Genomic DNA, 27,757 nt, shown 5'->3' on the forward strand with positions numbered 1-27,757 from the left:
CTGGCTCCGGTGCAGGAGGTGCAGGCGGTCCACGGCCTGCCTGCAGCACCTCGCACCTCGGCAGAGCCTGCTGGGCAGGTCAGAAAGGAGCCCTCGTGCTCCACCCCCAGTTCCAGTGGAGTAACTTTAACCCGCGCGGTTCTGTGAACGGCTGACCCGGGGACGAGCGGACGCTTTCTTCCACGAGGTCTGCCTGCTGGGGTGAGGGCCTGTGGGCAGAGGCGGGGGCGGGAGGCCTTTCACTCTCAACTCACTGGTAAAGCCACACCCAGCCCCTCCCCAGCCCTCAACCAGCGAGCAACGGGAGGAGGGAGGGCCACGCACACGTGTTCACACACACCCACTGTGCCCCCACCCGAGCGCTTGCCCGGCCACCCCCAACCAGCTCGGCGGGGCTCGGTCTCGGCTGCTGCAAGGCTCCCGAACGGCCTTGGGGTGGTCCTGACGTGGACCCGGATGGAGCCTCGCCCCCCCGGAAGCCCGGGGCTGGCTCTGCTCGGCGCACTGGACGAGTCTGCCCCGGGAGTGCCCGTCCTGCCGGCAGGGGCGGAGTCCAGGAGAGAGAAGCGCCCTCGGAGGCTTCGTGGGCCCCTCTTCTCGGCCGCGTGGAAAGCCCGGCGTGGAGAGCTGAGTCCGAGCTGCCTGTGGACTTACCTGGGAGCGAGGCCGGCTGGCTTGGTCCCCGTGGGAGAGTCCACGCCTTCCCCGGGCTTAGCCGATTTCTCTCGGTTCATTTGCTGAAGGATTGAGTTCAACTCGCTGATCACGTTTGCCTTTGGGCCCGAGAGGATCGGGCTTCTGACCTCCGGGGCGTCGCCCCACAACTTGGAGGTCCTTGGCTGGATCCCCTTCAAGGTCCCGGGCTGGACCCCACCCGGCGGTGGCGGGGGTGCGGGCGGGGGGGTAACAAAGCCGTCGGTGTCTTCCTCCAGCAGCGCGTCCTGATAAAGCGCGTTGCTTTTGTGAATGACGGGCTTTATTTTTGGCTTCGGAGGCACAGGGGGCTTGTCCACCACGAATGCCTGGCCGTCCGCGTAGACGGTGCAGGTGTCCATGCTCTCGCCCCCTTCAGAGGACAGGGTGGAGATGCTGGACACCGTGGAGACGGTGCTGGTCGTCTCGAGGTGGTGGTCGCTGCTGCTCCGGCTGTCCGCCTCCTCGATGCCCGAGTCCGCGACCGTGTCGAAGCTCTCCGGGGGCGGCAGGAAGGAGGCGGGCAGGCAGTTTGAGAGGCTGGCCGGCTTCTTGCCGTCTGCCGAGTTGGTTGGTTGGCTGGAGTTCAACGAAGGGGGTGGAGAGGCGTCACTTGTTTTCTGCTTGCCCGAGTCCGTGAGCGCGGGGACAGAGGCGATGCGGTCGTCCGGGATGTCGAAGCTGTTTGCAAACTCCAGGGGAGGGGGCAATGGCTCTGTGAAAACAAATTCCTCGTCCAGGTCCACAGACGCCAGAGGGGGGGGAGGGATACGGAATGGCAAGATCACCGCCTCCTCCACGGAGCCCGCCGCCACCATGGTCCTGCCGGCCGCGCTGGCGGAGGGCTCGGGGCCCGCGGAGATCTGTAAAGCACCTTCGGTTTCGGGAACGCCTTCTGGCACCTCGGGCAGCGCGCCGTCCGGCTTGGTTTCCACGGCTCCCTCCTCCCCCTCCTCCTCCAGGAAGTCCTCCGGCTTGGCAGCATCCACCGTGTGGACCATCAGCAGGCCGGCCGACTTCTGCTGGGACGTGTCCATGATGTTGATGAGCATGTTCTTCCTGTCGTCGCCCTTCCGGTCCCGGCCCAGGTCGCTCTCGTATTTGTTCTCTGTCTCCTGCCGCCTCAGGGGCCCCCGCGTGTTCTGCCGGGTGACTGTGGGGAAGCCCGCCTCCGCGCTGGGCCGCATTTTGGTATCGATGTAAAGAGGTTTGTTGAGGTCGGCCTTGGGGGCCTCCCCCTTGGGGCCCTGCTGGGACTCCTTCATGGCTCGGTCCCTCGCGGAAAGTGCCAGGGCCAGCGGGGAGCTGGGGTCCAGCAGCCTTCCTGTGAGCGGGTGCACGTAGTTCTCGGGGCCAGCTGGGCCGCTGCTCTTGGGGGGCACCATGGGGCTGCTCTCGGGCCCCTTGGGTTTGGACGTGGAATTCGGCGGCCTGCTGGCCTCGCCCTGAGCTCCAGCCTCGCCACCACCCACATAGTGGCTCTCGGGCTCCCTGGGCACCGCCCCTAGCGTTGTGGGCGACACCAGCTGCTCGGCGCCCTCCTCGCCAAAGCCGCCCTCCTCGGGGAACGCGGGGGGCTGCCCCCGGGGGGCGGGCGGCCCCAGGCCCAGGTCTTCGTCCCCCAGGTCCGTGGACAGGAAGGCCGGCGAGTTCCTCCTGGCTTCCAGCCGCTTCTCCCGGTCGCGCACGGCCCCGGCGATGGCGGCGGCGAAGGGGCTGCTGGTGCCCAGGCCGTCCTCGGGCCGCAGCTGGCCCGGCTGCTCGCAGGCCTGGGGGTCGGTCTCCACGCTGCTGCCCTGGCTGCTCTTGCCGCTGCTGCTGGTGGACGGCTCCTTGACGATGATGGTGGGGACGGGGATGGAGCACGTCTTCTCGGGGCTGTCCTCCACGTTGGGCTGCTTCACCAGCATGCCCTTGCGCCGCGCGGGCTTGGCGGGCACGTACACGGCCTTGCTGGCGATCCTCCCCACCTCCGAGTACGGGTTCTCGGGCATCTGGCCCCTCTTGCTGCGGATGCTGGCCTGGACGGCGGTGGCGCGGCCGTAGAGGTCGTCGGAGTCCAGCGAGTAGCGGTCCAGCTCTCGGCGGTAGTAGAGCCCCTTGTCCCGCGTCACCGTGGCCACCGTGTCCGAGCGCGCGGCCGGCGACACCTTGGCGGCGGGGTTCTGACTGAACGCGGGCTTAATCGTCCCGTAGACCCTCGGAGCTGGGGACTTGGGGCAGTTGTAGGTGGTGGGGGAGGGTGGCGGCGGGGACGGGGGCACGGACTGTGGCGGGGGGGGGATGTCCTCGGACGTGTCTGGCATGGACAGGCTCCTGGTGAACTTCAGCATCGGAGGGGCCAGGAACTGCCGCTCTTCCTCCGTTATCCCTGGGGGCGGAGGACAGGGTTAGTCTGAAGTCACGCCAGCAGGCGCCCACTAAGCTCCCAGGGCTGCCCAGTAGGTCTGCACGCTCACCGGCAGCCACGGTGCACACTAGTCCACAGAACACAGACAAGCCACAACGCACAATGCCAGGAGGTGACGGCCCATTCCGAGCCGAAAGAAAAGACATAGAGAGAGAGAGAAGAGGGAGGGGCCGCTCCGAGTGCGTGCTGCTGAGAGGCTCTGCTCTCGCTGCCCAGGGCGGGGCACCTGGCATCCTCGGGGCCTCGTGCGCGTTGGCACATCACGTGGGTGCATGTGCATGTGTGTCAGTGTGTGGGGGGGGCGGGGCTGGGCTGGATCGGGAGGCGTCCATCCTTTCAGGTGGCAGAACTAGTAAGAGGCGGAGCCTAGAGGGACAATGTCCTGCTCAGGTGTGCAGGGAGCATCAGCGTCACCTGCTCAGGTGTGCAGGGAGCATCAGCATCACCTGCTCAGGTGTGCAGGGAGCATTAGCGTCGTCACCTGCTCAGGTGTGCAGGGAGCATTAGCGTCGTCACCTGCTCAGGTGTGCAGGGAGCATTAGCGTCGTCACCTGCTCAGGTGTGCAGGGAGCATTAGCGTCGTCACCTGCTCAGGTGTGCAGGGAGCATTAGCGTCACCTGCTCAGGTGTGCAGGGAGCATTAGCGTCGTCACCTGCTCAGGTGTGCAGGGAGCATTAGCGTCACCTGCTCAGGTGTGCAGGGAGCATTAGTGTCACCTGCTCAGGTGTGCAGGGAGCATTAGCGTCGTCACCTGCTCAGGTGTGCAGGGAGGCTGCCCTCTTCAGCCTGATGGTCTCACCCATGTGGCAGGAGCCTGATTTGTTGCCCAATTTGTCGACTTCTCTAGGCCGGGAGGGCTTGAGGGCGTGGGGGCCCTGGGGGCTGCACTGAGGGGGCCGTGGTACCCACAACCATGATCAGCCAGGGCAGAGCTTGGCCGACATGGCACTAAGCTCGGGTTCCAGGACTTGACCTAATGAAACGTGGCTGTTGGATGTGAGACTGGGCTGCGGGCGTGCGAAACGACGGGGCATCCCTGCCTGGTGGGCCCCGACGGCTGTGTGTGTGTGTGTGTTGACCCGGTGAGACTTCAGACCCTGTTTCCCACAATCTGAGCTATAAAGACATCAACAGAACGCACTCCAGGGCACAGATGCCACACTCGCGGACGCTGACAGACGTGGAGTCGCGTATCACGTCAGGGGCATGCAGGTTTTCAAAGAGGTAACAGATGGATCACTTCAAATAAAACAACTCCCAGAGCAAACTGCAGGCGTATTCGGATGGGGCCCCGTTCGATAAGGGTATTCCAAATTCCACATACTCCTTGCGGGGGGCGTTCGGCCCCGCAGAGAAGGGCGCCGAAGGCCTCGCGGGCCGCTCGCTACGCGTGGGCTGCCTGCACTCACGTTCCCAAGGAGTAATAATTTCAGAATACACCTTATGGAGCAACCGGGTGACATTCAAGTTACAGATGCCAAGCGGCGAGGTCACTGACCTGAGAGAAAGAGTCTGCTGTCTGACGGGAGGAAACCAGCTGTTATTAAGCAGTCAGAGCCGGGCACGCGGGGAGCCGAGGCTGCTCCGGCCCGAGCCCCCAGGAGGGCGAGTCTTAGAAAGGGCGGCGAGGCTCTAGGCCTCACACTAGTGACAAGGAAGCGCCGCCTGGAGGCGTGGCCACAGCACACAGCAGGGTCCCCAAGCCGCCGGGCTGCCCCGCCGCTCACACCCGTCTCTACATGCCTGGGGTCCACGGTGTCCGGCGGCGGCCCCGGCCTCTCTGACAATCTACGTGGTAAAGACACTGCTGGGACAGCTCACAAAGGGACTGTCTGAGGGTCACGGTCACCCTGCCCAGAACAGTCAGTGGGAGTCAGTGTGACATTAACAAGAGAGGCAAGTGGCTATGACACACAGTAAGGACAGTTCTCTTAGAAGTCCGGAACCTGACCCAGCCACCCTCAGGACTGTGTCCACTGAGCTCACCCCACAAAACGTGGCCGGCAAGGCGGGGACACGACACAGGACCCACCGCACCTGCCCGCCCTGACCCTCTGCTCCCTCCCGCCAGGCGCTCACCCTGCTGGCCTCACAGACAGACTGGTTCGGAGAAACCACCCTGGACTTTGTGCGCAGCGGGTGAGACCGGGTGCCCCCTCGTGGGCGGGCCTGGGGGTCCGAGGGCACTGCTGAGGGGCTCTGAGAGCCCAGGGCAACCTCTGCGGGTGTGGCCGTGCTTCTTACCTATTGACTTCTGCCTTCGCATCGTACCTCGAGGGAGGCCCAGAAACGGGCCTTTCGGGCTCCCGGGAACCGTGGGCGTCATCACAGCAATCCCCTGGCGCTCGTACACGGACTGCAAACCAGAGGCCGGGTGAGGTGCGCCCGGACCAGCCCCGCCACAGTGACCAAGCCCAGAGGGTGACACGGAAACCCCGGGCAGCGGGCGCCTGCCACATGGCTTCGGGCCACCTGTGTCCATCTGGGGCCCGAGCCCTGGGGAACAGCTGTGGCCTGAGACCCCGGACAGGACCATCACCTTCCTGGGGGCCCGGATACGGGCTCCGTGTCGGGACAGCGTGGGGAATGTGGCCTGGAGCCGCGAGGACGGCGCCTCACGCACGCCCAGCCCTGCTGCGGGGGTGGGGCCCGGCAGCCCCCCCGCTTCCCGCCCGGGGCCGCCACTCACGTTCATGTCGGAGACGGAGACGGCCGGGAAGCACCGGCTGGTGGGCCGCTGCTTGATGGTGGCCACCCTGGACTCCACGGCCACGCTCTCCGCGGCGCGGGACGGCTTGGAGGCGGGGACTATCTCCTCGGGCTTATCTGCAGGGAACACGACGGTCGGCACAGGCGTCAGCGGCTGGAGCCCCCGAAACACAGCCTGGGGGGCGGGGCTCAAAACGACCAAGGGCCTCCTGCATCTTAACACGGCGTCTAACTGCCCGGCCTCCGACATGGCGCCGGGGGGGGCGTCACCCGGCCCGGGGCGGGCAGTGCTCCTCTCCACATGCATCCCGGCGACAGGACCCCGTCCCCCAGGCCCTCACCCGGAGGATGCACGGACAGGACAGGGCGGACAGGACAGGAGGAAGGCCCTCGACAGCCCGGCCCCAGGCACTGAGGTCCGGGCGCCCCGAGAGCCCCGTCCCGCCGCAGTCGAGACTTCACCCCAGTCGCACTGACCCTCGGTGCTGCCGAGCCAGGGCTTGGAGTGTTTCGGGCAAGAGCCCAGCGGTGTGGCTCCTTCGTGGCCCAGTGCAGCCGCCAGGGCCGCCGGCCCCGCACCGGCCGGGCCCCCGAGCAGCGCGGGCGTGAGGAAGCCGGCGGCCGGGGCAGCCGGGAGCCCGTCAGATGCCCCAGCCTGCCCTGCATGGGTGAGTCCCCGTTTCCCCCCAACAGTGGGGTATTCTCATTTGTTTGTGAAACAGAAAGCCAAGGGCTAGTTGTTAACGACCCTTGTAAATTAAGGAAAATTTTAAAAAACTGAAATTTCACACATGAAACGTATCTGGAAGCGAAGGGTGTCCTAGCACTGCCCAGGCCCTCGCCGTGTGTCGCGCGTCCGAGCACAGACCCCAGGCCCGATCGGGGCTGTTACACACAGGAGCCAGCTCTCGGAGACAGAGCGGGTTCCCCCTTCAGTCGGGGGCCTGGCAGGAGTGACCCAGTTAGGCCCCTCCAGGCACAGCACCCCCCGTGGTCACCAGAATGTCCCACCCTCAAGCCCAAGGACTTCTTCTAGGCAGCCCTGACCTGTTCCGGGGTCTGGTGACCCCCCAGGAAGCTCAGACCCCCCGCTGTGAGGCCGGCCAGAGGCAGAGTGTAGAATGGAGCTCCGGGCACCAAGTTCTTTGAGGACGTGACAGCCGCCTGTCACCCCCGGAGATGCCCGAGTTCCCAAACCAGAGGCCCCAACCAGAGGTACCTCGGAAGGAAGGGGGAGCCCGAATGAGGGGGTCAGGCAGGCACCCATCACAGCCACCCCAGCCTCACCGGGCTGAAGGCAGGGCTGTGACGTCTTGGAGGCGAGTTCCTGCTTCATCCCTAACAGGAGCCGGGCTCAGGCTGGGTGCCGCCCAGGGGGCCAGCCACCTGTGGCCCGAGGGCCAATTCCTGCCCACCTGTGGGTCCTGCTGCTCATTCTGGGGTGCAAGGATTGTTATTAATTTACGAAAGCCTGGGGCTCGATCTGTTCAGGGACTGGACGGAGGGGATTAGGGCCCAGCCCCCCACGGCCCTAGTGAGATGTGATTGAAAACAGCCCCACAGACAGACTTCAAACTGCCGACCTTAGAAACGACCCAGCAGCGCACTCATGACTGCTCCAGGAGTCACCCCACCCCTGGGAGACAGACGGGACGCCCCTGCCCACCAATCGCCCACTTCCAGGCGCAGGGCTGAGCGTCCTCTGGGGGAGGGGCAGGTTTGTCCAGTGCGGCTGAGCTGCACGCAGCTGGGAACCCGAGCAGGGCGGGTGTCCTGCCTGTCGCTGGAGTCCCGCAGCCGGGGCTCGCCCTGGCCCGCAGGTGGACTCAACGTGAGTCACCCAGCGTGCATGCCCGGGCCCTCCCGCGGGAGAAATTTGCGCTCAGCGAGTGGGACGGGGTGAGAGCACCGCGCAGGGTCGCCAAGCACCAGGTGTCAGAGGAGCCGCAGGCTGCGGGCCCCCGCTGTCGCCCGCTGGCCGCCTCCCGGGGCAGCGGAGGGGTGCGAGCCTGGGCTCCGCGCTGAGTCTCACGCTTTCCCAGGGATGGGTCTGTGGGTGGGGCCAGAGGTGCTGGTGGCCTGAAGGCCACAGGGAAGCCGGTCCCGCCACCCGAGCTGCCCTGCGCCAGCGTGGCTCTCGCGGTGTCCTGGTCACCTTCAGGCGGGAGAGCACAGGTCAGGGCCTAGAGCCGGCCTCAGGAGGTGGGTTTTGGAGACGAAGGGGAGGAAATGAAGCGCCAGCGATCTTGGTCACCGGCCGCAGTCGCTCAGCGGGCAGCTGCTGCGGGGACGGGTCAGTTTCCCAGATCTGCTGCGACAGAGCATCGCTCACAGCTGGCGACAAGCCACGGAGTGTGTTCTCGCAGCCTGGAGCGGACGCCGAGACCCGGTGTCAGGAGGCTGCCCCGCTGGGGGCTCCGGGGACAGTCCCTCCTGCCCTGTCCAGCTCTGGGGCTCCAGGCTATCGGAGACCCTGGGCTGTGGCCACAGCTCTCAGTCTCTGCCCCGTCTTCACGTGGCCTCTGTGTCCCTCCTCTGGGCGGTTGTTTCTCCCTCTTTCCCGTGTGAGGACGCCCGCCATTGCCTCAGGACCCACCCTAATCCAGCATGACCTCGTCCCGATTCCATCTGCAGAGACCTTGCTTCCAAGCAATGTCCCTTTCACAGGTTCCCGGTGGATGTGAATTTTGGGGACACTACTCAACCAGGACATCCATTTAGCCTGATCTCCTCCCGTCCCACTCGGCCTTTCTGGAGGGTGGCAGATGCTTCTCAGGAGGTCAGGCCGCTCCTCCAGGAGACACGGGGAAGCAGTGAGACGGCCGAGAGCTCACTGCACACCTACTACGTGCTGGGGGGCACCTGAGCCCCTCACTGTGCCCCACAGTCCCCAGGGTTGGAGGCCCAGGACTGGCCGGCACCTGGGGAGTCCCACCTCGGCGATACCAGACCCAGGACCTGCCCCAGGACGGCCTCGCTGGTTTTGACGTCTTGACTCTGCCCGAGCCGAGCCTCGGCTCAGTGCCCAAGGTCGTAGCATAGCCCCCCCCAGGTAAAGGCAGTTTGGACTTGCTGCTGCTACTTTTTGTTGTTGGGGTTCTGCCTCTAGCAGCCAGGTGAGAAAACCCCAAATGGGGGTGCTGCGCAGCGAGGGGCCTGCTGTTGGGGCGCGCATGGGGCTCATGTCTTTGCTGCTCACAGCATGTGGCTGCTGGTGCTCCCACCCCACGCGGCCCCAGGAGGGGCAGGGACAGGCTGGGCCTTATAGCCCCCTGCCTGGACCCCCAGCTCCAGGACATTTTCCCGGAGGTGAGAGCAGGCCTGCAGGAGAGAGAGGGGCTTTCTGGGGGTTCGAGGGAGGCTGCCCCCACTCACAGCCCAGGGGCCGGGGGTCAGGGCTCCACCCTCCTTCCATGGACCAGGCTCTGAGTCCTGCACCCTGAACGGCAGGGCAGGCCCAGCGGTGGCAGCCGAGTGAGGCCCCTCAGCGTCACAGTGGTGAGGACAAGGGAACAGCTGGGGGAACAGGGAACACGTCGGGGACCACAGACGGGACAGACGGGAACGGGACGTGTCCTGGCGCTGGGGCCCTGCAGGAGCCGGCACAGGGAGACACAGTACAAGGTCACCGCACACTCTAGATGCCAACGCCACGCAACGCCAACACCACGCAACGCCAACGCCACGCAACGCCACGCCAACACCACAGAGGTTTCCTTCCACGGGGTGGGCGGGGCCGAAAACAGACAGGGGCTGTCCCCTTACCCTTCTTCTTCCGGACGGAGGCTTGTAAACAGAAAGGGAGCATGAGTCCCACGGCCGCAGTGCTCACCCGGGCCCGCGGACTGGACCCAACCAAACCGGACCTGACCGGACCCGACCTGGCCAGACCCGACCTGACCTGAACTGACCTGACCCAGCCAGACCTGACCAGGCCAGACCCAACTGCACTCAACCTAACCGGACCCATCCAACCCGACGACCCACCGGACGGCACCTGACCGGACCCCACCTGCAGCTCCCAGGGCCCCAGACTCGGGCATCGGGAGAGCGGACCCGCGTCTACGCCTCCCTGGAGCCAGGCCACCCGGCCCGGCTGGTACCCTGCTCCCCGGGCTTCCATCCTGCTCAGCCCCACCCTCCCAGCACCCGCCCCAGAGAAACCGAGTTCCACCAGGGCCAGTGCGAGCAGGAGGGTGGTTCCCGCTATGCAGGGCCCCCGAGGTCCGCACGGGGAGAGGGCCCGAGGGCAGCGGAGGGCTCCGGGACCCGGCGGCACTCCCTGGTCCACGCCACCCCCGCTGGATCCCCTTTAAAGGTGAGCTGCCTGCCAGTCCCTCTCGGGGGACACCCACCACAGGCCCTCCGAGGAGCTGGCGTGGCAGAGACGTCTGGTTTTAGAAGGGGACAAGCAGGCATTCACATTGTCAGCCCCACCAGGTGCCACACCAGGCACAGGGGGACAGCGGGTTTTCCCCGGCGAGTCTTGTCAGGATGGACAGGTAGGTTGAGGGGGAGGCCATGAGGAGAGGGGCTTTTGGGGAGCTACTGGTTCTGGGTGGGGTGGGTGGCATCCCAGTAGGGTCGCTCTTTCCTGGAAGACCTGGCACACAGTGGCCCTGAGGGGCACTGGCCTGGGGGCGGCCTGGGCCGGGGAGGACAGTCTGCCCTTTCCACTGTGCTCCCCATGGACAGAGTGGATGAGACCCCTCCCAGGGAAAGCCAGGACCAGGTGGGAGCTGTGGACAGGCAAATGCCAACTTGGGGTGCTCGGACTTCAACCCCCCTGCACCGGGCCTGTGTTGGGTGCTGGGCTCAGGGTGCCTGCCCTTCCTTCCCAACCAGCCTCCTCACACAGCGGAGCCACCTCTGTGTGGGTCGGTCACTGTCCTCGAGAAGGTGTCCCCGGGCTGCATGGCGGTGCCCAGTATGACTGACACCTAACCAGCCCATGCCGCCAGCTCCAGGGCCACCCGCTTTTCAGTGGCCACCATGGTCCACTGGACCCAGGGCCATGCTGCTCTGTGCATCTTCCTGGCGCCCACAGGACAGGGCCCGACGGCCAGAGCCTCTCTGCTCCTTGCAGACCTTTCGAGAAGGCGCCAGGAGCTCCCTAAACCTGCTGAGCAGCCCACCAGCCAGCCAACCCCACCATTATCTATGTGGCCCCCAGGGCCGAGCCTGCTGGTCTGAGCTGCGCAGAGGCCGGCAGGAGGGCTTCAGGGGGCGCCCGAGCCAGCAGGGGGGGCGGTGGGGGGACACAGTGGGGCAGCTTACCTTTATCCACTAGTGAGAGGCCCAGAAATTTAAAACAAAACAATATTAGATGAGCCAAGAAGAGAAAAAAGCAAACCCAGTAACCCCACCCGAGGCAGCTGGCGCTGATGGCGATGCCGAGGGGCCGGGAGCCAGCAAGCACAGGGCCATGCGAGGCGGGGTCCCGGAGGCGCGGCTGGGGCGGCCCCGCGCGGCGCTTACCGAGCTCCTCCAGCTCCGAGGTCATGGACTTGGAGCGCAGCGTGAGGGCCGTGGTTGGGGCTCGCTTGGGAGGCGGGGGTGCTGGAGGGGCAGACAGGAGAGACTGAGGCATGAGACCCCCCACCTTGGCTGCAAGGCTGCCCGCCCCACCCCACCTTCTGGACCAGCCAGGCGGGAGGCAGGCTGCCAGAAGCCTTCAGTTTTCTGCCTGAAAGGCTGACAAGTGAAGGCCGTCCCCCCTCATACCCGCGGGCCGCGGGCTCTGCGCACATAGCTCACGGCTGCCTCCTCCAGGCGGCCCTCCTGGCTGTGCTGCTTGTTCTCCGAAGCCCAGGCTGAGCACAGCCCTTGCCGGAGGCCACCACTGCCCCCTGGGCAAGCTCCAGAGCCACCCCCTAACCTCCCTTCCGGCCTCTCTGCCTGTCCTTGGAGGAGGTGGGGACATAGCTGAAAGTGCCCACCCCTCCCCTGGCTGGGCTCGCTGAGGGGCAACGGGGGTGGGGCACCGCGGGGCACCCACCTTTCTTCCTGGCGGTGTCGTCGGGGTCGAGATTCCTGGTGACGGTGACCACCTTGAGGACGAGGTGATTCCCTCCCTGGCGGATCATGTTCACCACCTGCCGGTGGCCGACCTTCACCACATTCTCGTTGTTAACCTGCGGGGACAGGGGAGGCGGTGAGAGGAGTCACCCGGGGCGGGACAGGGCCGCCCACGCAAGGGGCAAAGGCAGGCCGACACAGGCGCAGCTGTGGTTTTGGAACCAAAGGTGCTCTTGGAGCCAAAGGTGCTCGGGGGACACCCAGGGGACAGTGCCGTCGGGTGGCCAGGTGGCCATGGGGCGGGAGGCCGGGCTTCCTCTGGCCCGCGCACCTCCCGGGCTGGGCACCCGCACTAGGGAGCCCTCCAGGTGCCACCCCTGCCCCTGAAGACAAGTGCGACCCCTGTTCCCGCAGAAGGACCTGCTTCTCTGGCCCGCACGGGGCAGCAGCCCCGCCACAGAGCCCGCTCTGACCCTGGGCCCTCGCTCTCCTCCGCACCGCTCGACCACACCCGCCCTAAATCCTCATCGGGCTCGCCTGTCAATATGCTTCTGGCGGAGCCCCCCAAAGCGAGGAGTGAGAAGGAGTCCTCCCAAAGTGAGGAGCGAGGAGGAGTCCCCCCAAAGCGAGGAGCGTGGAGTGCCAGGCTCAGAGCCTCGGGCGTGGGCTCGCGGTCAGCGGCCGCAGGCAGGGACCGCGTGGCCGGAGGGCAGAGGCCAGCTGGCTGGCGCAGCGAAGCCTCTGGGGAGAAGAGCCCGCGGCGTCAGGTGACAAGGCGCCACACCACAGACGAGACCGGCGGGCGGGGGTGGGAACGCCCGGCTGAGTCCTCCCAGCCCGGGGACAGGGCCGCGCAGGGCAGGGCCGCGCTCTCAGCTGCTCGGCCTTCGCGCAAACCTAACCCGCGCTTTAGCCTGCCCTCGGGACCTCGGGACCAACAACTGTCCTTGAAACAGACGCTCGGAATTGCTCGCGTGGCGATGGAAACTCGAGGCCGACTCAATAAAAGGCTTGCTGCTTCCTCAGGCGCCGGGTTGGCGTCTTGGTCACTGTGGGGTTCTGGGCCTGCAGTCCCGGCACCCTGTCGCCAGGGGGAGGCGCGTGGCTCGGTCACCTGCCACGTTTATGGGAGGTGGAGCCAGGCACCCAGGCTCCCGGCTCCCGCCTTGCAGTAGAGAGAAGCTGGCGCAGGTCACGGGTGCAGTTCGCAGTGGGCTCTGACCCCGTCCTTAGGGCAGGCGGGGGCGACTGCAGAGAGGAAACGCGGCCACCTCTGGGAGGGGCAAGACCCCAGGCCAGGGCCCACCCGGCTCAGGGAGCGTCTGCGGCCTTCCCCTCGCAGGTCTGCACCTGCTAAACGACTCCCTTCTCCCACTTAAATCTTTATTCAAAACAGCGAATGTGTGCGCGCCTGTGGATGAAAGAGGCAGCGGGCTGGCGGCGAAACGACAGGCCCCCCCGGCCCCCCCGGCCCTTCCGAAGCCTCAGCGCCTTCCCCCGAGCCTGGGGCCGCCTCTCCTCGCGCCCGCCCTGCTGCCACGGGGTGCTTGGGGCTCAGGGGCCGTGTGCTGCCCGACGAAGCGACTGGCCCGGGCCTCTGGTCAGCGGCTCTGCTGCAGCCTGGACCAGGGGCCCCCCGCTGCGGCTCAGCCGCAGGGTGTCGGGCAGCATCCGGGGTCCTGCCCACGAGCTGCCACCCCAGGATGTCCTCTGGAAGGTCAAAGTCGCCCTCGGTCGAGAACCACTAAGTTTGCTTTTTTCCCTTGATCCCCCCCACTTTCCAACGCTTCTCTCTCCCGGTTACAGAGGCGATTTTAACGAGATCCACATTCAGGACCACGACACGGCTGGTCATGTCTACTCGTAGCTTAAGGACGCAGAATATGCGGTTACCCTGCCTCTTCTTGTACATTTTTTGCTTTCCCTGGAGGGAAATAATTTGTTTATTGGTTTAATTTTCTATGCACTTAACTAATTCACATCCAAACACTTCCTAATTATGTAAATCTCCTTTCAAATTCTTTAAATGCGTTGGGTATTTTGTCGTCTCCTTTTATTATTAGTATTTTTTTAATCCACACCTGAGGATATTTTTCCCGTTGCTTTTCAGAGAGAGGGGGAGGGAGAGACCCCTGGATGTGAGCGAGACACACCCCCGGGCTCCTCGCGCACCCCGGGGCTGGGCCGGGCCCGCGGCCGAGGCTCGCGCGGCGGCCAGAGTCCAGCCCAGGCCTCTGGTCTGCGGGCTGGTGCTCCGACCACTCAGCTCCTTTCTGACCCGCGCCCCAGGACATGCTCCTGTGGATTTGTAGAGAGGAAGGGGGGGAGCGCAAACGTGGGGAGAAAGGCGCCTCCGCGGCCTCCCCACGCCGCCTTCGGGATGGCGCCTGCAGACCCGCGGCCGCGAGAAGGGGCTCGGCTGCTACGGGAGGGGGCGTGGCCGTGGGCTGAGGGGCGTGGCTTCTACGGGAGGCCCGTGGCGGTGGGTGGGCGTGGCCGCGGGCCGAGGGCGTGGCTGCTACAAGAGGGCGTGGCCTCGGGCTGAGGGGCGTGGCTGCGGATGTGCGTGGCCCCGGACCGAGGGGCGTGGCTGCGGGTGGGGCGTGGCTCCGGACTGAGGGGCGTGGCTGTGGGTGGGGCGTGGCCGCGGGCCGAGGGGCGTGGCTGCGGATGGGGCGTGGCTCTGGCTGGAGGACGGGGCGTGGCTGCGGGCACGCGGTTTCCTCCCGGAGCAACAGGTTCTCCCCCCGGCTGTGCTGACAGCCACGCGACGCAGACGTACTAAAATCCTCTGGATTGTGCACCTTCAAAGGTTGATTTTACGGTGTGTGAATTATGTCTCAGTAAAGCCGGTTTTTAAAAAAAAAATAGACGTCAGGAAACGGGCCTTACCAGAACTAAAGAGGGACATTTCCTAATGACACGAGAGGTAATTCTTAAGGAGCCACCCGCCACCCACACTTACGGGCCTAACAGCAGAGCCTCAGCATCAGACAGCAGAGCTCGCTGGAATTAAAGAGAGAAGCAGGGGGCTATGCCAACTTAGCAGAGAGTGCAATTTACTTTCTATTGAGTTTGTTGAGGTGACACTGGCTAATTAAATTATATGTTTCAAGTGCACAAGTCCGTAATACATCACCTGCGTACTGTGTTGTGGGCCCCCACCCCAAGCCAAGCTCCTGCCATCACCAGTATCCCCCCTTTACCTGTTCTACCTGCCCCACCCCCTTCCCTCTGGGAATCACCACACTGCTGTCTGTGTCCGGGAACCTTTTTTTTTTTTTTTGCCCAGTCCCGAGTGGAAAGCTTCAACAGCCCTTCCTCAAGCTGCTGGACAAAGATCAGTGGAGACCTAGATGGTCCGAGCAAACACCTTGGGCTGGCCGATGCTGCAGAACACCACCCTCAGGCAACAGGCGCGGGGCACCCTCCTCTCCACGGGCCGGGGCACAGTCACCAAAACGAACCGCTTGCCCGCCAGGAAACACGAGGGGTGGAGCTTCATGTCTTTTAGTCTCTGGGTTCCTTAGGGAGGGATCTGGTTCCACTCACGTCTTGATACTTTGTATCGAAGCTCCCTCCCCTCCCCGCTGCCCACCATCCCCCACAAATGGACCGCCTTGTAAAATATTCTCTTTGTTCCAGGTTTTCGGAAAGTTGCCAACGTGGTTTGGAATCTTCTCCATCAGAAAACTGACGCCCTCTGTTCAAGAAAGTGTCCCTCAGCCACGCCTGGCACGTTTCCACTCTCGTTTTCTCTGGGTGGCGTCCTCAGGGGACCTTCTGGACCTGGCCTCTAATTTAATCTTCTTTCCTATAAATGACCACATCTTTCCTTCCGGGGAGATTCTCTTCAGTTCTATCTTTCAATCCATCTTTCAAAATCTTCACATCTGCTACCATATATATAAAAATCCTCACCCGAGGATATTTTTTCCATTGGTTTTTTAGAGTGGAAGGGGGGGGGGGAGAGAGAGAGACAGAGACAGAGACAGTGAGAGACAGAGAAAAATATCGATGTGAGAGAGACACATCGACTGGCTGCCTCCTACACACACCCTGACCGGGGCTGGGATTGAACCTGCAACCCAGGTACGTGCCCTGGACCAGGAATCGAACCCGAGACCCTTTGGTCTGCGGGCGATGCTCTAACCACTGGGCCACCGGCCAGGCTGCTGCCTTGTGTTTTGGGTCGCAGTGTTCTTATTCTGCTCCGTGACTTTACAAAACAAGCCACCCTGTTCTCCTGCAAGGATGCGGGCGCCTCCTGTCTCCCTGAGCGTGTCCACACTATTTTTCACAACCTCTCCTCCCCGCGCCATCGGTTCCCTGCACTTTTCACAGCGTGTTTGCGTTGGACTCTGTCTTTCACGAATGTCAGGAGCACCCCTAAAAACCGGAGGTCTGTCCCAGCCCGTTATTGTGTGAAAACTTTAGACACATCCTAAGCTTTAGAGGGAGGCCAGAAACCCAAAATAGCCAACGCGATGGGGAGGGAGGAGAGGAACAAAGCCCGACGAGCGGGCTGTCCGAGGCCGGGCGCGCTCGGAAGCTGCGGGAATCAGACGCTGGGCAGAACCCGGGATTGGAGCAGGATGCGGCCCGGAAATAGACCCGCCGCAAACCCAGGACACTGCCCTCTGACAAAGAGCAAAGGGAATTCAGGGGAGAAAAGACAGGTTTCCAACAAACTGCTCGGAAAACGGGACACCCACATGCAAAAATAAAATTAACCCTTTGGGGTCGTTTGTCTACTCTCAGCCACCAAAGCTTTTTTACTGTTCCGGTCATATGCCTGCTCTCAGCCACCACAGCAAGGAACCGTACGAATCTTAACTCTATTCATTCACATATCAGTTCATAATTTCTCTTGTTTATCCTTCATAATCTTGCATGTTATGTATCACTGCTCTTTCAGTGGAAATTAATTCCGACCAGTACGACACCCATGTCCAAATTTAATACGACCGCAAAGGGTTAAAAGTGGGTGGATGGATACGCAGGCCTTACACCTTTCCCAAAACTAACCCCGAACGGATGACAGACCTAAACGTAGACTGTGACACTGTCAGCTCCTGGAAGACAGTGCGAGAGAAAGTCTAGGTGACCTTGAGCTTGGCAACGAGCTCTCAGGGACAGCACCAAAAGCACGGGCCTCAAAAGAAAACATTAAAAATGGGCAAAAGAGGTAAAATGACACCTACGGCTCACATGAAGGCAACGGCTTATTTGCCAGTCTTATTAATCTGCCTGCCATCTGTTAATCAATCATCGTCTGTCATCACAGCCATTAGACAGTCTCAGGCCAACAACATCAGCGTCATTACTGACAGGAAATTACCGAGAGGAACCTAAGATTTCCTTCATGTTCCTGGTGACACACAGATTCCCATTCGAAGGAATTCCTCTGTTAATGCCATCACCTGAATCTGTGGTTATGGTCACTTACATCACTTAGCTTTTGATGTTTAGAGATTTAAAAACGTGCTGGTTTAATTGTGCTTTGAAATTATGTGAAACATTCACCCAGTTTTAAAATCTAACCTACAAAACACTTTGTACTCAGAAAAGCCTACATCTCTTTCTGTGCCCTGTGCTCAACACTACAGTAAATTAAAATGTGTGTGTGCAGATTACCCTTCCTTTAAAAAGAAGAAATGAGCACATACCTGTGTGTGCATGTGCGTATGAGTGTGTACATATGTGTATCTGCATGTACATGTGTGTACGTACATGTGTATGCCTGTGCATGTATGCATGCGTGTGAGTGTACTGTATATGTGGATTTCTGTGGATAGGCATGTGCATGTGTGCGTATATGTGTGTATGAGTGTGTACGTGTGTGTGTGTCTGCGTGCATGAGTGTGCATATGTATGCATGAGGGTGTACCTATGTGTGTTTGTGTGTGAAAGTGCGTAGTTGGTAGTGTGCTGATCACACTTTCTCACCCCTGCCTTTTCCACTTAACAATGCACCCTGGGGTGAGAGTCCCTCCCTCCTGACTCCAGCCCTAGTCCTGCACCAGAGGCTCCCAGGTGTGCGGAGCCCCGGGTGTGCGGAGCCCCGGGTGTGCTGAGCCCCGGGTGTGCGGAGCCCCGGGTGTGCGGAGCCCCGGGTGTGCGGAGCCCCGGGTGTGCTCAGCCATTGCCTCCTGCAGACTGGGGGGAGCTTCCAGTCTTCTGCTATTGCAGATGGAACAGCATGAAGGGCCATGTGCCTGTCCCATCTTCTCAGTGTGTCCTTTGGGTACCTTCCTGTGACTGGGTGTGGGTCTCAGGCTTCTTATCTGGGTGTTCAATCAGCCCTGTGCTGTCCCCAGGTCACCCCCACCTCTGGAGGAAGCTGCTGCTTCCAGGCCAGACCTCTGGGGCCCTCCAGGCGGTCCTGCCCTTCTTGCTTCCCCCGCTGCAGCCAAGGATCCGACCCCCAGGCCTCCGGGTCCCCGTGCCCTCGAGCTCCCGCACTGTGGCTGCCCCTCCGACCGGGGCTCTCCGCTGCGCAAGGGCTCCGGGAGAAAGGCCCCGGACGCAACGCATGGCCTCGGACTGCTGTCTTCCTGGACACGGACTGACGTCGTCTAAAAGCCCACTTATTACGGAAAAGGTGCACATGGAGCGTGACGCAAAGCTGCCAAGGGGACCCGAAACCAGTGTGAAATCATAGGGACTGCAGACTGTAACCCAAACAAGAGAAAAACAAAGAAGGTGCGGTCCGGGCACTGCTGCTCGAGCCCACAGCAGCTGCTGCGCTTTCTGGTGCGTCCTCGGGACACACACAGGAGGACGGGTCGTGTTCATTCTCAGCTCGTCTCCAGCCACAGTCGATAGGCCCCGACCTTGCCTCCTGGTTGGGAAACCCTCTGACCCTGCCTGCGCCGGCCCCTCCTCCCCAGGACAGGTCCCTGTGGACGCGGGTCTCTGCCGGCGGGCCCCGCCCCTGCTCCAGCCCCCGGCCTTGCCCAGCCTCGGACAGGCCGGCGGCCACCTGCTCACCCTCTGTGCTTTCCCAGAAGCCCTCAGTCTGCCCTTGTCACCAAGGAGCGTGGTCATCCCTCAGCCCCCTCCCCCCCCCGCCGGCACGCGCCTTGGCTCTGGGCTTGGACGGTGGTTTCACAACACCCTCAAGCTGGACGAGACCCCTTCCGCACAAGAACCGGGGCTGCGGGGCCCCGGGCACCCAGTGCTGACCGGCTCCACCACCCAGCGTTGGGCCTGAAGAGGAAGGAAATCCCGACACCTGTTATGTGGATGGACCTCGAGGACATCCTGCTGAGTGAGTGACCCAGACACACAAGGACACATCCTGTGTGACCCACTCACAGGAGGTCCCTAGAGGAGTCGGATCCACAGAGAGAGCAAGTAGATGGTGGTGCCAGGGGCTGGGGAGGGGGCGGGAGTCAGAGTTTAAGGGGCACTGCGGGTTTGGGTCCAGGCCCTGCAAGAAAGCCCATATGGCAACGCAGCGAGTCACGCGGGTCCTTGGTTTCCCAGCGCACGTGACTGTTCACACTGTGCTGTGGCCTGTTGAGTGTGCGCCAGGATTATGTCTAATATGTCTAAAAAAGGTACATCTTTTTTTTATTAATCTTCACCTGAGGATATTTTTTCCATTGCTTCTCAGAGAGTGCCTCGACGGGGCCCGGGGATCGAGCCTGCGACTGAGGCACGTGCCCTTGGCCAGAACCGAACCCGGGACCCTTCAGTCTATGGGCCGACTCGCTAACCACTGACAAACCCGGCTGGGGCAAAAATGTACATATTTTAATTAAAATGATTCTATTGTGCCCTAGCTGGCCTGGCTCAGTGCTGAGTGCGTCGGCCTGCGGACTGAAGGGTCCTGGGTTCGATTCTGGCTGAAAGGCATGTGCCTCGGTTGCAGGCGCGACCCCTGGCCCTGGTTGCGGTGCATGCGGGAGGCAACCAACTGCTGTGTCCCCCACACTGATGTCTCGCTCCCCCTTCCGCTCTCTCTGAAAAGCAACGGAAAAATATCCTCAGGTGAGGGTTTAAAAACAACAACTTTATTGCTAAAAAATGCTAGCACCGGCTGAGCCTTCGACTGTCACTGTCACTTTGCTGGCGGAGGGTGTTGCCTGAAATCTGTAAGAAGCGCAGGCCCACGGGGCGCAGCGCGGCGAGGGGCGCCCGGACGCACGCTGTCTGGAAGCCGGGGCGAAGCCCACAGCGCCCGAAACTCGCCCTTTCACCGCAGGCCGGGGGCGTCCGGTGCAACCGCCCACCCGGCTCCAGCGCCTCCTCGCAAAGGGAGACGTGTGCGTGGGCCACCCCTGCCTTCTCCCCGCCCCCCGACCCGGTGCCGTCGGTGTGCTGCACACTCCGCGGCAATGCCACCGCGAGCCCGCGGCCTCTGCCCCCGGCATCGTCGGGGAGGGTCAGAGCCCCATCCCTCTTTGCGGCCGAGTAATATTCCACTGTGTGGGTTCTCGTGAACTTCCTCAGGGACTGGCTGGGGACCCCAGGGAAGGGGCTCGGGCCAGAATGGGCCACGTGACCAAGGTGGGCTCAGGGAAGGTTGGGCCTGACTCTGCAGACACCCACCCCCCTGGGGACAGAAGGACGTGACCCCCCCCCCAGGAGCAGGCCACCAGAGGTCACCACGCCCGTCCCTCCTTCCGCTAGTCCCTTGGGCAGAAGCCCACCAAGCCTGCTGGGGGCACTGTCCCAGGAGACCTCCGGCCCCCCGCTGGGTGCTGAGCAGCCCACGTGGCAGGAGGGGGGAGGGGGCAGCTGTGAGTGGCAGGTGGGGCCGGGCCCCTCCTGCTGCTTCTTTTTTGGTTAAAGTTCAGTCTGTTGGACGCGGAGCATGAGGCTCGGTCTAAAATAAGCGCGGAGCTGCGTCAGCGTGTGGGCTGGCTCCGCGGGCTGGAGGCCGCTCTGCCGCGGGCGGGCTGGGGGCGAGGTGCTGCCGTGGGCCCGGGCCGCACCGCCCAGGCCTGAGCTGTCCCCAGGAGCCCAGCTGCCACCTCCTGGGAGCCAGAGGTCAGAGAAGCCGGTCCTGAGCCCGGAGGCTGTGTCTGGCGGACACAGAGACCCCGGCCGGTACTCATTCCCCCCGTGGCCGCTTGGGGGGCAGGCCTGCTGACGCGTCTCAGGGTGGCGCGGGCCCAGGAGGCTCCCTTGGTGGCAGGAATGGGGTGGGGCTGGTGCAGCACCTCAGCCTGTGTCCGGGAGCCCCCTGTGGGCACTTGCCCGTGGGCCTGGGGTCAGTCACCCGCCCGGTTGGACGTAAGTTTAGAGGGCGAGTGGAGGGCCCCTCAGCTCCTGAAAGACGGTTTACTGCGGCTGACTCACTTGGATCAATGCTCCAGTCCTGTGCGCTCAGCCATCTGGTCCCGGGTCCCACACGCCCACGGCCAGGAGAGCACAGAGCACGGAGGTGGCGGAGAGTGGGGATCAGTGTGTCCCTGTCCTATCCACGGGGCTGAGGCCAGCGAGGGGCTGGGTCCAGCGTCACTCCAGCCCCACGGGATCTGGCGGCTCCGCCTGGGGACACAGCCAACAGGGCCCACAGGGACCCTGGGAACGCCTGTCCTCCAAATGCCCTCACCAGTCCTTCCCAGGGTCTGCTCAGCTGTGACGTGAACCGTCAGGGCATCTGCGGCCACAGTCTCTGTCCCGGGGGGCTGGGTGCAGGGCAGCCGGTGGAGCAGAGTCGTCTGCACAGGCCTGTCCTGGAGAACAGGTGAGGCCCGTGTGCCGGGCTCCAGATGGGGCGAGGTCACAGGGGACAGCTCACACGGGACCTGGGGGGGCCGTCCTGGCCCTGAGCTGACGCTGAGGAGGTGGTTCCCCTAACTAATGTCCCAGAAAACGACAGTGTCCTGGCCCCGGTCAGCATTCAGCTGGAACAGGAGGAGGGGGCAGGAAACGAATGGGAGAGCGGGAAGCCATGGAGGGGCCCATGGGGAGAGCGGGAAGCCATGGAGGGGCCCATGGGGGTGAGACCCAACCGTCCCCCATCAGAACAGCCCTGGGGGCAGGGCCAGCCTCCTGGGGAAAGTGCAACTCCAGCGGGCACAGAAAGACGGAGCTTACGGAGCTTACGGTGGCAACAACCATCCATCTGAGCATGGGGGGCACCCTGGTGCCGTTTCAGGACCCCCCCAAGGCGAGTCACCAGAGGATGGAGCAGGAAGGCGAGGGGACAGGGGCTCGCCCACCCGGCGCCTGCCTGCGGGCTCTGGCTCCAGGAATCGAGCCGACCCAGTGGGCCGGCTTCCAGCCCGCGTGAGTTTTCTGGGGCGGTCAGAACAAAGCGCTCAGAGGCGGCTAAACAGGACTGTGCCCGTCCAGGGCTGGCTCCTGGGGCTGAGGGAAGGTCCGGCCTGGGCTCTGGCTGGGATCCTCGCCACTCCTTGGCTTGTGGGAGCATCACCCCACCTCTGCCTTCGCGTCCACATGGTGCTCTCCCCGTGTGTCCCTGTGTCCCCTTCTTACAAGGACACAGCCATATGCGTTAGGGACCCAGCTTACTCCCCTATGACCTCACCCTAACTGGTCACATCTGCGATGGCCCTGTTTCCAAATAAGGCCACCTCCTGAGGCTCTGGGGGGTTGGGACTTTGACACATGCATTTGGGGGGACACAATTCATCCTGCAGCAATCGCCCCCTAGAGCCTTCCAAGGGAGGGTGGCCCGCTGACACTGATTTCAGACTCTGGCCTCCTGCACGGGAGAGACTACATTTCTGTTGTGTGAGTCACCCGGTGGGTGACGCTTTGTTACAGCCGACCCAGGATGCTCACTCAGACTCCCCAGGCCAGCAGGGCTCCTGACCCTCTGTACTCGGCCAGGGTCCTCGACAATCCTCTCCAGCAAGTCCGTCCGCTCTAACCAGCAGCCCTGGGTGTTCCCTGGAGCAGGAGCCCCCACCCAGCTTCCGAGTCCAGAAAGCAACCCCAGAGGTACCAGGTCGGGGAGCCTGTGGTGGGTGCATGGGCAAGGCCCCAGCTAGGGCCCTGTCGCCTCCGATGGCAATGTCCTTGCCCGGGGACCCCGCAGGGACTGCGTCCTTCTGAGCAGTGCAGAGGAGAGGGAGGAGTCACAGCGTCCAGGCTGTGGGCCTGCTCGGGTGCAGAGCTGCCCATCAACTGGGGCGGGGTGGGTCCAGGGGGAAGGCGGCCCAGGGCCTGGGTTCCTTCTCCAGCCGGCAGGTGCCCAGTGCAGCCACAGACGGGGGGCAGAGCCTGCGGGTGATCAGTGCCACTGTCCACAGCCAGCACACCCACTCCCCCAACCCCCCCAATAGCCCACCCGGCCCATGGTGCTTTCGTTTAGGGTCAGCGACCAGCCCCAGCCCTGGGCTCTCCTCTCTGTGCCGAGCCGGCGACGGAAGTGGCTCCCTGGGCTCCGGAGCAGGCGCTGTCTGAAGGGCTCATCGGTCTGTCTAGTGACCCCTCTCGGGGTCAATCAGCCTTTTCATGTGCATCTCGTCACCTAAGGAGCTGGCCGCTCCCCCACTTCTCCTGACCCGCGGGCTCTGCCTCCGCGCACCCGCAGCCTTCGCTGGCCCTGCGGACGGTGGGACACAGGTGGCCCCGCACAGATGCACCTGGGAGCCCCCGCCCTGCCCACTGTGGTGGGTCTGCCTGGAAGCCGGCGGCAGAGGTGACAGTCCCGACCTCTGAGCCTCAGCTCCCCCGCGAGCATGGCTTCGAGGCTGTGCCCCCCTCAGGGCTGCGGTGGGCCCGTGGGGGATGAGCACACTGCACACAAAGCGCCGGGTCAGCAGCCCATGGGCGGGGTCAGACACCAAACATGTCCTGCCAACACCAGCCTCTCCCGCTCCAGCAGGGGGCCTGCTGCGAATGGGGCTCCCACGACCCCCTGCCCGGGTTCAATCGTCTGCAATTCAAGAAAGTGCTTCCCTTAATGATTATGGGTTTATTTGAAAGGTTTTAACTCAGGTCCTGGCTGGTGTGGCCCGGTGGTTAGAGCGTCGGCCTGCGGGCTGAAGGGTCCGGGGTTCGATTCCAGCCAAGGGCACCTACCTCCGTTGCAGGCTCGATCCCGGGCCCCGGTCGGGGCGTGTGCAGGAGGCAACCAATGGATGCGCGTCTCACATGGGGGCCTCTCTCTCAGCCCCGCCCTTCCACTCTCTAAAGAGCAATGGAAAAAATATCCTCGGGTAGGGATTAAAAATAAAGGTTTTGACTCAGGAACAGCAAACGAAAGAGATGCGCGGGGCACAGGACCGGGGAGCTTCCCGGCACCCGCAGCTCCCCTGGCCTCGCTGTCTCAGTTTTAGAGGATTTTGCGTCCCGTAGGCACGACTGATTGACCGAGCCACTGGCCAATGGTGAGTGAACTGAACCTCTGGCTCCCCTCCCCACCGTGTCCAGGGGGAGGTGGGAAATGAGTCCAAAAATTGTCTCTTTTGGTGACCAGCCCCCATCCCGAGGCTGTCCAGGGCGCCCTAGGATCATCTCATGAGCACCCAAAAGTCAGCAAAACATCAAGGGCTTGGGAGCTCTGTGTCAGGAACTTTTATTTTATTTCGCATCACCTCACGGCTGCCACCCGCCCAGGCACCTGCCCCAGCTCCCTGCAGTCCACGCTTAGGTTCCCGCACGGGCCGCCCTGTCCCAGCCCCTTCCTGGGCCAGGCTGGCGGGGACCTGCAGGCCCGGGCAGGTGGGCACTGCCCCTCCTGGTTCTGGGGAGTGAGCACAGGGCTCCCCTCTCCTGCCCCAGGGCTCCCTCCAGCCAGGTCCTAGTACCCCAATTTCTCAGCCCGGGCGGGAGAGAAAGAAGCTGATGACGGGGTGCTTAGGGGAAGGGCGGCCCCGGTGTTGGCTTTGAAGTAGCAGGGCCTGGATGAGCGGGCGGGTGGGGGTGGGAGGCATCTCCGGGGTGCAGCCGTCCCCACCGGGGACAGTGGCTGCCTTTCCTGGGAGAAGGGGGCTCTCAGACCCACGGGCCCTGCGGGTTCCGGCCCAGCCGAGCCCCGGGAGGCGGCATCCATCCTCAGGCCTCCCCACCGAGAGCGTGCGTGAGCCCCGCCCCCCCCCCCCCCCCCCCCCCCCCGAGTGAACGTGGGCCGAGGCGGCTCTAACGCCAAGCTCGGGAGATTTATCGCTCGATTTAGCTCCCGCATGTCCCACGTCACGACGAGCAATTTATCAAGTGCTTCAGCTCAAAGGCAGCGACTGAGAAATTAATCCCCAAAGTCGATGATTAACTCGGAGGGGATGAGACGCCACATTTCCGAGGCACTGGTCCCTGGCGCGTCCGGAAGGCGATTTGTCACTTCCCGCCAGGGCTGAGGGGGCCGCGGGACAGAGCAGGCGGGGGGTGGCCCCGGACGGCAGCCAGGGCTCGTCACCACGTGGACCAGAGGCTCTTCCCGGGACGTGCAGCCCAAGGGCGGGCAGTGCTCACAAGGGGCCAGCCAAGTCCAGCTGGGCCATCCGGGGTCCGCCTGACCTCTATCTGGACCCGGTCCCGAAACCACAGACACTCCCTGTCCCTGCCCCAGAGGCTGGAGTCCCAGGTCCCGGTGTGGCAGGGCTGGCTCCCCCTGAGGCCTGTCCTGGGCGTGTAGACGGCCGTCTTCTCCCCCTGTCCCCGCAGTCGTCCCTCGGCGTGCCTGTGTCCCGGCCTCCTCTTCCTATAGGGACACCGGCCTTACGGGACTGGACCCACCCTAGTGACCTCACTTTAACTCGTGTCTTTAAAGGCCCTGTCTGCAAACACGGTCGCTTCTGAGGAACCGGCGGTGCAGCTTCAGTATGAATTTGGGGGGTTGGGGGAGACGCGGTTCAGCCGATGGTAACCTCAGGAATTCCGTCCCTCAGCCTGACTGCTCACCCCAGCTCCTCTCTCGCGGGAGGGGCAGTGAACCGGGTCAGGACCCCCGGAGTCCCGGCCCTTTTACGGACGGTTTCGTGATCTTGGGCAAAACGCGGCCCCTCTCCGGGGAAACGGCTGGGCTGAACTCGACGACACGCAAGGTCCCTTCTGCCTCCACACTCTTGGGGTTCAGGGGGTTACCCTGGTGACACGGGGACTCAAAGTCAGGATGTACTGTGCCTCGGTATTAGGTAACGCCCATGCTAAAGCCGACGCCCCGGCCAACATGAGCGCAGCCACATTGGACGGCGTTTCCCACCCAGGCGAGGCCTCGAGAGGTGGCAGCTCCATTCCAAGGGGCGACTCAGGGCCCCAGGGGCTGCCAACGTCACAGAGCTTCCGGGCTTGGGGCCAGTCGGCATCCAGGTGGAGCACGGATGGGGGGTGTGGGGACGGCTCGTGGAGGCCGGAGCTCGGGCACCGGGCGAGCCCACCCGCAGGGCACGGCACCTGGGCGGCAGTGTCGAGCCGTGTGGGCTGAGGGGACAGCAGGCCCACGTGTGGCAGGGAAGGTGCAATCTGAATAAATTTGTCAAAGAGAAGCTAAGGGGATGGGGACTGCTGGCTGCAGGACGTCCCCAATGTGGGTGACAGCCTCGAAGTGGTCTCTCCCTGGGACGGGGTGGACGCATTAGCAGCCTGTGCTGTGTGCCAGGAACTCCGGGGTCCACGGCGCCTCCCAGAGCTGCAGCAGGCAAGGAAACGCCACGCGTGCCACCCGCCACGGGGTCCTCATCATGAGAAGTCACACGCACCCGACCTCCCGGCCTCCTCTGAGACGTCCCGCTCTCCTCCCGGGACCTCGGCGCCGACGGGCTCCAGCGGGTGTCCTCCCTCGACCGGACGCGAAGGTCAGCGATGCACTGACACTGACCCCCGGGGAGCTCCGCCGAAGGTTCCAGAACGGCTTCCCTTCTCTGCGCTCTTGGGGTGACGGGCTCCCTAGGAATCCCGCTCTCTGCAGTAAGAACTTGAGGGGTGCCCGGCCGGGCGTGGCTCAGCGGTTGAGCGTCGACCTAGGATCCAGGCGATCAGGGTTTGGTTCCCGGTCAGGGCACATGCCCGGGTTGCGGGCTGCAGCCGATCAATGACTCTCTCATCACTGATGTTTCTCTCTCTCTCTCTCTCTCCCTCTCCTTTCCTCTCTCTGAAATCAATAAAGATATATTTTAAAAAAAAAAGAACTTGAGGGGTGAACCTGGTCACACTTTAATCAAGATTTGATACTGTGGAACATATTTAGGTTTACAGGAGAACTGAGCAGAGCGACAGCCCCCCCATTCCCCTGTTATAAACACCTCACATCGATGCTACATTGTTACAACTCATGAAGCAGTACTGATACATTGTCATTAAGCCCACAGTTTACACCGGGGCTCACACCTGGTGCTGAACGTCCTGTGGGTTTGCACAGATGTATAATGTCCTGTATCCAACATCACAGTCGCGTACGGAGTAGTTTCTTGCCCCGAAACCCTCTGAGCTCCGCCTGTTCCTCGACCGCCCCCCGAGAACCCCGGATCTGCTCTCTGTCCGCCCAGCTCTGCCTTTTGCAGCGTCGGGCAGTGGGAATCACAGCGCGCGGCCTTTTCGGGCGGCTCCTCTCCCTCGGTGACACGCACTCATGTTTCTTCCGCGCCTCTCCGTGGCGCCCTAGCGCGTTCCCCTTCATCGCCGGATAACACCCCGTCTGGATGGGCCGCAGTTTACCCATCACCTGCTGTAGGACGTCGTGGTTGCCTCCAGGTTTTGGCAACTGTGGCTAAAGCTCCATAAACACTCGCGTGGAACCCGATGATGTTTTTATAAACCATGGCTGTGAGCGGCTCGGCGCGGCTGCCGGGACTCACCCGAACCCCGCGGCTCCCGTGTTTCAAGCGCTCGCTGCGCACCGGGCATGCGCCAAGGGCTTTCCTCCTCCCGCGCACCTGCTGAGCGCCCGCGGCCGGGCACCTGAGGGGCCGGCACAGAGCAGCCACGGCCTCAGACCGGCCCGAATCGCAGACAAGCAAACCCACTAACATGCAGTGGGGCCCGGATAAGGGCTGGACCCA

At 63.3% G+C, this 27,757-nt stretch overlaps 1 protein-coding gene across 1 annotated transcript in view; it reads right to left on the reverse strand.

The window, feature by feature from the left end:
* Positions 1-596: 596 nt before the first annotated feature.
* LOC107540356 (SH3 and multiple ankyrin repeat domains protein 2) overlaps positions 597-27,757 on the reverse strand; it is a 214,349-nt gene continuing 187,188 nt past the window's right edge. The window contains exons 16-20 of the mRNA XM_087822068.1: positions 11,812-11,947; positions 11,292-11,372; positions 5,794-5,930; positions 5,349-5,460; positions 597-3,064 (exon numbers count right to left, since the gene is read on the reverse strand). Coding sequence (XP_087678194.1) covers positions 651-3,064; positions 5,349-5,460; positions 5,794-5,930; positions 11,292-11,372; positions 11,812-11,947 — 2,880 coding nt within the window. The 3' untranslated portion in view covers positions 597-650. The remainder of the gene's footprint in view (positions 3,065-5,348; positions 5,461-5,793; positions 5,931-11,291; positions 11,373-11,811; positions 11,948-27,757) is intronic.

This window comes from Miniopterus natalensis, chromosome 11 (assembly GCF_054644295.1).
Source record: "Miniopterus natalensis isolate mMinNat1 chromosome 11, mMinNat1.hap1, whole genome shotgun sequence".
In the NCBI taxonomy this organism is placed as follows: Eukaryota; Metazoa; Chordata; class Mammalia; order Chiroptera; family Miniopteridae; genus Miniopterus; species Miniopterus natalensis.